At 63.5% G+C, this 11,765-nt stretch overlaps 1 protein-coding gene across 2 annotated transcripts; it reads left to right on the top strand.

Moving 5' to 3' along the window:
* The first annotated feature begins 2,171 nt into the window (after window positions 1-2,171).
* TCFL5 (transcription factor like 5) lies at window positions 2,172-11,674 on the top strand. 2 transcript variants are annotated; one of them, XM_028524454.2, is made up of 6 exons: window positions 2,172-2,880; window positions 3,414-3,600; window positions 4,038-4,200; window positions 5,591-5,837; window positions 7,283-7,424; window positions 10,910-11,674. In XM_028524454.2, exons 1-6 carry the CDS (start codon window positions 2,189-2,191, stop codon window positions 11,030-11,032), a joined length of 1,554 nt encoding a protein of 517 aa, XP_028380255.1. In that variant the 5' UTR covers window positions 2,172-2,188; the 3' UTR covers window positions 11,033-11,674. The 2 variants fall into 2 exon arrangements, with proteins under 2 accessions (XP_028380255.1, XP_028380254.1); XM_028524453.2 differs by having other exon boundaries at window positions 2,174-2,880; window positions 5,588-5,837.
* Window positions 11,675-11,765: the final 91 nt, after the last annotated feature.

Here is an 11,765-nt window from a genome sequence, read left to right as displayed (position 1 = left end):
AGGCCCGTGGGCCGAACCCGGCCTCCACCTTGTTTCTACCCGGTGGCAGCTCCTAGTTAAGTAGTTACATTTACACAGCCCTAAAATTACACTCGGCCCTTTGAAGGCCACCGAGAGACTGATGTGGCCCCCAGAGAAAACGAGTCTGACACCCCTGTCCTAAAGGGTAGGTGACGGTTGATGACGCTGTACTAACATCACCGTCGTCCTGAGAGTCACACTTCCCGGAAACTCCCCGTTAGCACTGGTCCTCTGCGCGAAGGCTCGTTCCCCTCCTTCTGGGTGGAATCCTGTCTGCGAATGTCCGAAATGGATGTGGCTTTGTTGCTTCTCCTAACCCCTCTCTACTCGCCTCTAGATAGAACAGGGCGAGAGTTTCGTGGTTCTCGATAGGCAGGGACGACTGCCCCATCTAAGCTGGAAGGAGTTACAGAAGGATGATCCTTGTCCTTCAATAACCCCCAAAAGATCTTTGAGAACCGTGTCTCTCAAGGGGGAAGTCGAGGCAGGAGATGGCCAGGAAGGAGAAAACTCCGGAGGCGCCCCGGGGCTAAGACGAAGGACATCGATGCAGGACAGGGACCCTGTTCCAAGACCAGTTGCCCCCGCTTTCTGGAAAAGCGCCGAATCACGGGGAACCATGAATGCACCTGTGCAGAACAGGCTACGTGGCCCCTGCTTCATGACAACAGTGTTATGATAAATCAGCACTGTGGGACCCCTTCCCCAGTGGCCACTCAAGGAAGATCATGGGAGACCACATGCACAGTAGCTTCTTTTTTTTCAAGTCAACAGTATTTATTGAGCATTCATTGTACACAGAACAGTAGCTTTAAAGTACTGTAACTACTCGTACACGCACAGTAACATCCGGCCAAAACCGGCCGGGAAACATGTGCCCTGTAAGAACAGCATCCCTCCAGCCCCTGAGGTCCATCTCTGCTACAAGGGGACCAGCTTCCACGTTCTGCGGAGTGCACCGTCTCTCGGTCAATCTGCGGACTCTTCCTGCTGTAAACTCTCTGTGTGTTCGGCTCAATCCCACATCTGCGATCACCAAGAACCTGGTTACCTGTGCCCACCTGTGACAGTTTCATAATTTTGCTCTTTAAATTTGGTATTTCAATCCAGAAACTGATGTTTATGTGGAGTGTGAAAAAGTGCTCTAAGCTAATTTTTTTTTTTTCTAAATGATTCATCCGCTGCCCTGGTCTCTTTCACGGAGCCGTCAGTCCGTCATTTCTCTGCTGGGGACGTATCGAGTGGGAGTGAGGAAAAGCAAGTTACAAAGTCACATACTGCATAGAATGCGCTTGTGTTCGTTCAGAGAAAAGATACTGGAAAGGACACGAGCAGCGTCCAAAGACTTCGTTCGGTGTCTAGGCGCGGCCAGTGCAGAGCCTGCTCGGGAGAAAGCACCGCTTCCCATACACAGAGCCAACCACGCTGGCGAGTGGGGTGCCGGTGCGAGATGCAGGAGTAGACAAACCTTTAGGGACAGAGAGGACACGAGTGCCGTCGGGGGAGTGGGGGTGGGGAAGGCGAGACCGTGCTCACGGGCACCGGCTTCTCTCTCTCTCTCTCTCTCTCTCTCTCTCTCTCTCTGGGGGCGACAGGACGGCGCTGTGAGCACCAGCAGCCCCTGAGCCGCACGCGCGCTCCCGTGCACGAGCGGATTGGACGCGCGTCGTCTCAGCCCAGCTGCTCCAGTTGAGCTCCGGGGCCAGCATCCGGGGAGCGCACTGCCGCACGCCCAGCGCAGCCCCGGGAGGAGCTGCGGGCTGCTGGCTGCGAGTAGCGACCGGACTCCCAGCCGGCACGCGTGGCCTCGGGGCCCCGAGTCACCTGTCTGCTGTCGAGGTGCACGCAGACGGCGTGCGCCCACACGCACCTCCGGGAACGGGCGGTGGAGGCGTTCGGCCCGCAGACGCGGACCCCCGGCCGCAGCCCGGCCCCGCCCCTCGCCTCCGCGTGCGCGCGCAGCCGGGGTCCGACCGCCGCGGGCGAGGGGCGGGGCGGCGGGCGGTTGGAGGGCAGGGCCTGCGGGCGGGGGGCGCGCAGGGGGAGGGGCTGCCGTTGGGGGCGGGGCCGCGCAGGCGCGCCGGGCCGGCGGTTTCCGGCGCGCCGTCCGCCCGAGCCGGTGTGTCGCCGGCCTGCCCGCCGCGCGCCCCCCGCCGTTGGCGCCGGCATGTCGGGCCCCGGGCCGCGGGAGCCGCCGCAGGCGCAGGCGGGCGGGCCGGCGGGCCCCGAGGGCGCGGACGCGGCGCTGGGCGAGGCGGGGCTGAGCTTCACGACCACCGACCTGAGCCTGGTGGAGATGACGGAGGTCGAGTACACGCAGCTGCAGCACATCCTCTACTCGCACATGGAGGCGGCGGCCGAGGGCGAGCTCGAGACGCGCCTCAACTCGGCCTTCCTGGCGGCGGGCGGCGCGGCGGCGGCGGCGGCGACCGGCGGCGCGGCGGCGGCGGGGGGCGCGGCGGCGGCGGCGGCGGCGGCGGGCGGCGCGGCGCCCGTGTACCCGCTGCTGTGCCCGCCCGCGCTGGCCGACGGCGGCTTCGCGGGCGCCAACCCGTGCCTGGGCCACATCGACTTCCAGGAGCTGCGCATGATGCTGCTGAGCGAGGCGGGCGCGCCCCCTGCCCCCGCCGCCGCCGCCGCCGAGAAGACGCCGGGCGCCGACGGCCCGGGCGCGGCGCGGCCCAAGGCGCCCGACGCCACCGGCAAGGAGAACGCGGCGGCCGCGGAGGGCGCCCCCGAGGCGCGGGCCAAGTCGGCGGTGCGCGTCCGCCTGGAGGACCGCTTCAACAGCATCCCCGCCGAGCCCCCGCCCGCCCCGCGCGGCGCAGAGCCCTCCGAGCCCGGGGTGGCGCTCAACAAGTGGGTGCCTGGGGGCGGAGGGCTGGCCCCGCGGGGTCTGGGTGGGGAGGGAGGGGTGGGGGGTCCTGTGCCGGGCCGCGGGCTCCCCCCTGACCGCCACCCCCCAGGGAGCAGGTCCGGGGCGGGAGATGCAGAGCGAGGCTCTGCGTGGAGCACGCAGCTTCCCCTGCAGCGGTGGGGCGGCTCAGTGACCCCCCAGCTTTCTACCTACCCCCACCCCGAAGTTCCCCCCCACGTCATTCACTGTCATGACTTTGGAGAATGGCTCTCAAGGGAGATTGGGGTCAAGGGCGGGGCTCGGAGACATGACACACAGCCCCGCCCTCCCGCAGGGAGAAGGTGGGAGCAGGTGGGAGCCGGCCCTGCACCTGCCGGCAGCGGCTTTGTGGAGGTTGTCCCGCCGGGGCGTTGCTGCCCAGAACCAGCGGCCGTGTTAGCCGTGGAGAGGGACGGATGGCGGGTGGGGCTGGCGTCAGGAGGCGTTCCCACCACCGCATCTCCACGTGTTTCTGGGTTTTCTTTTGTCTCGGCAGTTTGGTGACTCTCATTCGACACCCGTCCGAGTTAGTGAACGTTCCTCTTCATCAGCAGCAAAACAAATGCACAACGTTAGTGAAAAATAAGACGGCGGGTGCGGCCACCACGCTGCAGCTCACCTACCCCCTGTTCACGGCCAACGCCTGCTCCTCCGGGGCGGGCGCCAGCCTCTCGCAGACACAGGTTCGGAAAGCAGGGTCTCTGTTGCCTGCGGCCAGGGGCCTTTCCCTTTCATGGAGCTTAGTTCATTTTATTTTAAGATTTTACTTATTTACTTTTAGAGAGGGGGAAAGGGGAGGAGAAAGAGGGGGAGTGAAACATCAGTGTGTGGTTGCCTCTAGTGCACCCCCTACTGGGGACCTGGCCCGCAACCCAGGCCTGTGCCCTGACTGGGAATGGAACCGGCGACCCTTTGGTTTGCAGGCTGGTGCTCGATCCACTGAGCCACACCAGCTGGGCTGGGCTGAGCTTATTTTAAAATTGAGGCCACTTACGGGTTTGGGGCTTATTTAGAAATCCTCAGGGCACCAGGGATCTTCCTCTTGCCTGTGAATAGTGCATTTTGTGTGTGCAAGAGGGAGTCGCACGCTGGTGAAGTTCCCTTGCTCTGTCTTTCCCAGGGTTCCGGGAACTCCTGCTCCATACTCGAGGCTGCCAAGCACCAGGATATTGGATTGCCCAGAGCGTTTTCCTTCTGTTACCAACAAGAGATCGAGTCCACGAAGCAGACTTTGGGTGGTAGAAACAAAGCTTTGCCCGAGCAGGTTTGGATCAAAGTGGGAGGTAAGCCACCTGGTGGAAGGGAGTGGGTCCTTCTGCTGCCGCCCGACCTTTGCCCTCTCGTCCTGGTGGCCCTGGGGCGGGGGCAGGTGGTTTATGCACACGAATGGTCTTGGAGGTGTCTCGTCTCGGGGCTCCTTCCATTCCTGCGCACCCCCCGCCACCTCACGTGGAGCATCCTCCTGAATTACAGACACCGTCACAGTCAGTGTGGACACGTGGAGGTCAGGGCTGCCTTTTCCGAAGAGTAGCAGGAGAACAGAAAAACTCTTGTCTTAAGAGATTGACATGAATTTCCAGTTACCCTCAGGCCATCAAAGCACATAGGTTTTCCCCTCTGGTGTTGTACCTCCTGAGTGGGGCGGGGCCTGCCGTCTGTCGGAAGCTTCAGGAGCCAGCGTGCGGGTGGGCCCAGGCCTGGGACGGCGGCGAGCGGAGGTGGCATGATTCAGGCGTTTGGGAGACAGACCCTGCTGAAGGCGCCCCCGGCCCCTGGCCAGTCACTCTCAGTCTCTCTCTTCCTGAAGACAGGCCATCTTTCACGTCCCCCACCACGACAGCGCAGCTACGCCGAGCTTCTCCCAGAGCCGGCGAGCACAGCGCAGGGTGCAGGGCTGCGGCTTCCTCCTGGGGCACTAACTAGTTTCCCCTCGTTTTTGTGACACTTTCGGCAGAAGCGTATGTTGGCCTTTGTCAGGGATGAGGACAACATTAAAGTGTCCCTGTACTGACTGCACAGCAGACGGAGTGAAATGTGGCGATGCCCGTGGACCCGCCTGTCCCCCTTGGAAAGTGTCCCCACGGGCGGAACTGTGCCGAGGGGCTCTTCCAGACGTGGCCTTGCGTGGCTTCTGGGGGGGGGGGTGGCCCCACGCACAGCAGTGAGAGGTCTGCTGGCGTGTTTGGTGCGGAACTGGCGTATTTCTTTAGCCCAGGCCAGGTGGTGAGGTGACCCCCCCTCGTGGGGAGACTCACTGGTCAGGGGACAGTGTTCGAATCCCGAGCCACTTAGCTGTTGTCCTCGTCTGAGAATCGCAGGGAGAATGTCATTGTCATGTTAGGATCCCAGCTTGCCCTCCAGTCTGCGTGTCAGAAAAATCGAGCAACTTCTTGCTTTTTCTGTTCCTAGGTGAGAGCCAACACCTGTTGGTTAGGGAGGAGGCTCTGACGAGATCACGTTGGTAACACTCAGCGTGTTGCGTTGTGGGTCTAGGTTTATGCCCGTTGGCGTGTGGACACACGGACCCGCTCGTGTTCTGCGGGTCTCTGCTCCTTACTCGCTCATGTTTAGGTCTTAGATTGAAGATGCCAGAAATGTAGTCAGCCTTAAGGTAGATCAGTGAAGGAAAATAAAAAGTGAAAGTGCCTGTTTTGTTTTTCTTTTGCAAAGAAGAAGCGCTGTGCAAACAAGCCATAAGTAAGAGGAATCGGAGCAGGATACGGCAGCTGGATGCCAGCGTGGAGCGCAGGGCCCTGGGCGAGATTCAGAACGTGGGGGAGGGCGCGCCGGCGGCCCCGGGCCCCTGGCAGCCCACGTCCTCGGAGCCGTCGCAGCCTCACCCGGGGGAGCAGGCCCAGAGCGCCCCGGGAGGACGGTCACAGCGCAGGGAGCGGCACAACCGCATGGAGAGGGACAGAAGGTAAGGTCCTCACGTGGGCCGGGCGGCGGGCACTCACCTTGGGTGCGCGCTAGGAACGGCGGGCGCCCTGCTGCACAAACAAGAGCGGCTGCGACCGTGTGCAGAGGGAGGGGCCGTCGGCACGAGGAGACTCGGGCTGGCTCTGCTGCGGGCCGAGGTCCTCGACACCCCAGACCCTCCTGGGAGAGGAGGAGGAGGAGGGCCTGGGGCTTTGATTCCTACGGAGAAAAGACGCAAGGAAACAGGCAGAGGCTCTGGGGGAGGAGGCGGGGGACGGGGACTGTACCCAGGGGTGTCCCTCAGGGCACTTCACCCCCACCCCGTGGTCTGAGGCACGAGGACCACTGCCAGCGGGCTCGCTGCCCGAGACATCGTCGGGGTCGGTCCTGTGGGTGACCCCTGCCCGGCACTCGGCTGGGTGGCCGACACAGAAGGAAAGCCTGCACCTCACGCAGACCGAGTTGCTCGTGCAAGCTGCTTAGGCAGCTGTGGTGGGGGCTCCCCCCCCCCCCCCCCGCTATCCACGTTCCCAGAGGCCGGCCGGGCCAGCCCCGTGGGCCACGCTGCCCGACGGGCAGGTCGGCCCGCCGGCCACCTCCCCCGCACCTTTGTCACCAGTGTGCCCTGGTTCTTTCGGGAGTGGCGGGGACGGAGGAGGTTGGAACTGTTATGTTCGAGTCGCTCTGTCTGTGGATTCTGTTTGTGCTGGTCGGCGCAGAATCGGGGGTGGAGGAGCTGGCGCTCGCAGCGGCTGCTCACACAGAACTCGTCAGCCTCGCCGCGCACCGAGCACGTGCCCCTTTCTGTCGGGGGGGGCTCCGCCCACCCCTCCTTCCCGCCTCGTCTTGAGCCTCTGCCTGCCAGACGGAGATGCTGTCCCCCGAGCAGGCCGCGGCGGGCACCGGGAAATGCCGGCTGCAGTCTGCAGAAAGCCCCCCGTGTCCTGTGGGGGCTGAGATGCCGGGGCCGCGCTGAGATGCTCAGGTGTTGGCTTAGCTTGGACTCTGCTGGTCACTGCGTGCACGTGGCCCGGTGGTCACTCCGGCCGTGACTCACATCGTCTGTGAAGTTGCCTGGGCTTCCTCTGTGAGCCAGGCCCCTGGAGAAGCAGAGCTGGGGCCCGAGTCCCGGGCACACAGGCGGAGGGCTGTGACCTTGGGCAAGAGAGTGACCTGCCCAGGACAACCACACGCGACTCCAGGGGCCGGGCTCCGTCTGTGGTCTGGACACTGCCCTCGGCCCCCAGAAGCAGATGGGCAGGCCCCCGGGGAGGGTGCCCGAGGCAGCGGGGGCCTCCAGGGAAGGCGCCCGGCCGAGGACAGTTGTGTGCTCTCCGTCCCGAGAGGGCGGCGGGCCCTCCCGTGCCCTGGGTGCCAGCCCCTGAGCACCGGCCCTTGGAGGGCTGCCCGTCCTCTCTGTGGTCACCCCGGGTTTTGCTGCCGCAGGCGCAGGATCCGCATCTGCTGTGACGAGCTGAACCTCCTGGTCCCGTTCTGCAACGCCGAGACGGACAAGGCCACGACCCTGCAGTGGACCACCGCCTTCCTGAAGTACATCCAGGAGCGGCACGGGGACTCCCTGAAGAAGGTGCGTCTGCGGGCCAGGGCCCCGGCGGCCGCTCTCCGGGGGCCTGTGTCCTTTTCCCCGAGGACCCCGAGCCGTCCTGCAGGTCCCGGAACCCGATGTCGCAGAGCCTGCTGTGAGCACGGCCCTGCACACTCGCGACAGGACTTGTCGCCGGTGAGCGTGGCGGCCACAGCCTGGACGTGTTGGCTTGGCGGCAGAGTGGCCGTGACTCGGGCGAGGGGCCGTGCCCGGTCGGGCGCCCGCGGTGCGCCGTGGGTGGCGCTGGGCACACGAGGCTTCAGAGACCCGGAGAGGGGAGATCTGTGGTTTCGCCCTCAGAAAACCCAAGGGGACGAAGCGAGAATAGAAACCTGCCCCCCACCCCCCAAAAAGGCAGGTGAATGTCAAGTAGATGGTCTGGAGTTCAGGAGGCAGGAGAGAGACTCTTGTGTGGGCTCAGGCCCCACGGCCCGAGCGCCTCGGCTCCATGGTGCGGTCAGTGGGAGCGCGGCCTGGCTGCCGTCGGGCCGAGTGTGCAGTGTGGGTCCTGTTGTCCATCCGTGTCCATCCCCGCCCCCATCCCCAGCATCTCAGAGGACAGAGCGGAGGTGGCGCTGGGGACCTCGGCTGGGGTGCTGGCCGCAGAGCGGGCGGCCAGGGTGGCGGCTGATGCGGCCTCGGGGCCGGGCCCCTGTGAGCCGTCGTGGGGTCGGAGGGCAGAGCTGTTTCCCACGGCGCCTACCGTGGCCGCGTGCCGGGCCCTCGGCCGGGCTGTGCGAGGCACGGCTGCGCCCTCCGTCTGCCGCGTGGTTTTCGCCGTGTCCTCGCGTCCCCGGGCAGCACACAGGCCGGGCTTCCTCCCACGGCCACTGTGTCTGCGCCTAGGCACTCCCCGCCGCCCTCCGTCACCAGGGGGGCCGGTCACCTCTGCGAGGCAGTTGCTGTGTTTTGTGAGGGATTGAATGTTTGCCTCGTGCGCCTGTGAGGAAATTATGGACAGAATTCGTCCAAGTACGAGGAGGGTGTCACAACAACAAAACCTCAACCTGTGTGTGTGCGTGTGTGTGTGTGTACACACATGTGTATAACGTGCCCCCACACTAAGATTAAGTAGATGGGTAGCTTCCGGATGCTCTGTCTTAGGGATGTCACCCTTCCTGAATGTCTCTGAAACCCGCTCCCACTGACCTTGTACTGCCCCTGTGCCGGCCTGCGACCCACCCAGAAGCGGCCGCAGCGAGGTCAGTTCGCCTTGGGGGTCCGGAAGTCGTCGGCCCCCACGCACACGGGTTCCGCGCTTTCTCGGTGACCCCCCTCCTACTCTCCCGAATGTTCTTGTTCTCCAAGTACGACCTGTGGGACGGAAGCGGCTTTCCTGGGTTACTTCAGTGCACGCCGTGTTCCGCAGGCCTTGCCCGCTCTGGCCAGGTGCCCGCTCCGGCCAGGCTTCCGCTCGGCCACGCCGGGCACACGCCCTGACCGGGAATCGAACCAATGACCTCTTGGTTTGCAGGCCGGTGCTCAAACCACTGAGCTTCACCAGCTAGTGCTGTAACTATTTGATGTTGAAGTTGGAAAAAAATAAGTGACATTTTCAGCATGTTATGCTTTATCCTTTCAACAAAGGTAAAAATGCAACTGCAATGCAAAAAGCCTTGTGCGGTGCGGGGAGAAGGCGCTGCGACAGGTCGGACGTGTCGGGAGTGGTGGGCGGAGTTTCTCGCAGGACGGTGCTGGGCAGGTGGGCGTACCGGCTGCAGGCAGCAGCGGTCCCGGCGGGACGGTGGTTCGGAGCATCAGTTCTGCCCGCGGGAGAGGGCCGGCTCGCTCAGCACACACAGATCAATAGTTCCCAGTGAGAATGAAAGATGTCTCGCATTTTGCTGAAAAAACTAAACGGACTTTTTGGCCAACCCAACCCTTTGGGCGAGGCAGAGACTCCACTGGCCTGCAGGCAGCTGCCCCAGTGTCTCAAGGAGGCGACGTGGCCGGGCGGCCCTGCGGCAGCGGGCGGCTGAGGCCGGGCGTCCAGGGGCCCGAGGGTCAGGCCGGAGCGGCCCAGTCTGGGTGGTCTGGCCGGCGCCTTGCTGTGTAGGGGGCCGGGGCTCTGGGAAGGACAGGTTGGGGCCGGAGTGACGGTGAGGCCCCTGGCTGGGGCCACAGAGCCGAGTGCTTAGACTGTAGGGTGCTGCCAGGGAGCCGGGGGCCGTGCTCGTGGGGATGTGGGGTGCTGCAGGGGGTTGGGGAGTGCTGGGGCTTCTGGCTCTAGCACCCCCAACCCCCGAGGGCAGGGAGGAACGGTGGGGGGCAGGGCCTGAGCTGGTTCAGACCCTCTGCACCGGGTGTGGCTGGCGGCGGGTCCTTGTTGGCAAGTCGGTGCCTGGCACTGGGTCATTGCTCTGAGGTCCCCCATCGTGGCCGTGCCGGCCCAGGCGGGCCGTGGCCCTCTGATGCTGTCAGATATCCTTGTGTCCCCAAGGTGACTTCACCTTATCTCATCTCATCTCATCTTTATTGTTGCCCGAGGACACATTTTCCAGTGCTTTTGGAGAGAGGGGAAGTGAGGGAAAAAGAAAGGGAGAGAAACATCAGTGTGTGGTTGTCTCTCGTGCAGCCCCCACTGGGGACCTGGCCCGCAGCCCAGGCCTGTGCCCCGACTGGGAATTGAACCGACAACCCTTTGGCTTGCAGGCCAGGGCTCAATCCACTGAGCCACACTGGCCAGGGTTTGCAGTGTTTTGATAAATTGTGAAAACCCCTTAAAACTCAGCCTTTTCCCTGATGATGTGTTGGGAACAGATGCTAGTTGGGAGAAGTGAGTGAGAATGACCGTCAGTTGACCATCAGCTCAGCCAAGGAGGGTTGGGCAGGCCCCTGCCTTGCTGTGTCTCGGTCCCCCCAGCTCCCCGGGCCTTGGTCCCCGGGGCCAAGGGGGGGCAGGCGGCGCGACAGCCCAGCCCTCCGGTGGGGTGCCGGGAGTTCGGGCAGCCCCGGGGCTGGCCTCGCGTGTGATGATGGCTCGGAAAATCTCTGCTCCTGCTTCCTTCTGCCTGAGAAATGGTTCTTTTGCTTCTGGCTTCTGTTTCGTTGTTTTAAAAGGCACACTCTGCCTCGGTCAGAGCGCCACCCCAGTAGGCCGGTGTGGTGGGCTCGGTCCCCAGGTAAAAGCGACACAGCAGAGCCGACCCAGAATGCATCGGTGAGCGGGGCCACCGGCCAGTGTTTCTCTCGCTAAAAAGTAAACCAGTGAAGCAGAGGACAGCGCTGCAGCCTGGCCAGGCATCTGAGAAGCCCTTGTTGGCGAGCTGAGTGGAGACCCACGTCTCTGTGACTGTGCACAGAGATGGTCAGGCAGACCCCGGCAGGCTGTGCCGCGAGTGTGCGGGGTGGGGGGACGCCCCGACGCCCCCACGTGTGTGTGGGGGGGCTGGGCGCTGAGCCCCGGCCTTCGGGGCGTGAGGGCGGCACCGCTCACGCCTGGGTCTGCGCCCTCCTCTCGTCCGCAGGAGTTTGAGAGTGTGTTCTGCGGGAAGACCGGCAGGAGGCTAAAGCTGACCCGACCGGACTCCCTGGTGGCCTGCCCCGCGCAGGAGAGTCTGCAGAGCAGCCCCGCCATGGAGATCAAGTGACCGCGGGGACGCTGGTTCCTGGGAAGCACGCGGCCCTCCCGGCCCCGCACGACCGCAGCCCCGGGGCTCACGCCGACCGCCACCTCCGGGGGACGCGACTCCGGGGGGCTCCAGGGGGGACTCCGAAAGCACATCCTGTAAAAATGCTTACCCGAAACAGAATACCTGTCCGCCAGTGTCCTCTTAGGCCATTCGGGGCGAAGACACCGAGACAATTAGTAAGTACTGTTTCAATTATCTGTCTGATTGCATCATGTTTTCGTGACATGATAACTTAAGAATTAACATCCTCTGTAATTTCTTTAGTCCTACCAGGCACGCCGCTTTTTACTTATTTTATTGACATTTAAATACGCCCCTTTAGCAATTGGAACAAGTCAAAATGTTCTTCACTAGAAGTAGTTGGAAATTTATTTCATTTGTTTATCGCCTCCCCTTGTGACCACCCCCGGCCGCGCGACCACGCTGCGGGGCGCGACCGGGTTCCGCCCCCGCCCCCCCCCCCCGGCCGGGGTCCCCAGCACGCCCTCGGGCCCCTTCCGTCCGTAGAAGAGATGCTTTCGGGGCAGGGTCGCTTCGCCGACCTCGCCTCCCGCTGAGAGACATTATTTTCCGTGTAATAAACTATAGTGTTCAGAACCGCGTTTTCAAACGAGTGGCTTTATTCAGGACAGCGGGTGACACCCGCAGGGCTGGCGCGGCACAGTCGGCTCCCACGGACGCTGCTGGTCGG

This window comes from Phyllostomus discolor, chromosome 9 (assembly GCF_004126475.2).
Source record: "Phyllostomus discolor isolate MPI-MPIP mPhyDis1 chromosome 9, mPhyDis1.pri.v3, whole genome shotgun sequence".
Classification (NCBI taxonomy): Eukaryota; Metazoa; Chordata; class Mammalia; order Chiroptera; family Phyllostomidae; genus Phyllostomus; species Phyllostomus discolor.
This window is presented reverse-complemented; position numbering and strand designations above follow the sequence as displayed.

Coding starts and splice junctions, on each gene's coding strand:
- TCFL5 (XM_028524453.2), top strand. CDS start 2,189: ATGTCGGGCCCCGGGCCGCGGGAGCCGCCGCAGGCGCAGGCGGGCGGG. Junction 4,201..5,587: donor GGTTTGGATCAAAGTGGGAG/GTAAGCCACCTG, acceptor TCTTTTGCAAAG/AAGAAGCGCTGTGCAAACAA. Junction 5,838..7,282: donor CGCATGGAGAGGGACAGAAG/GTAAGGTCCTCA, acceptor TTGCTGCCGCAG/GCGCAGGATCCGCATCTGCT.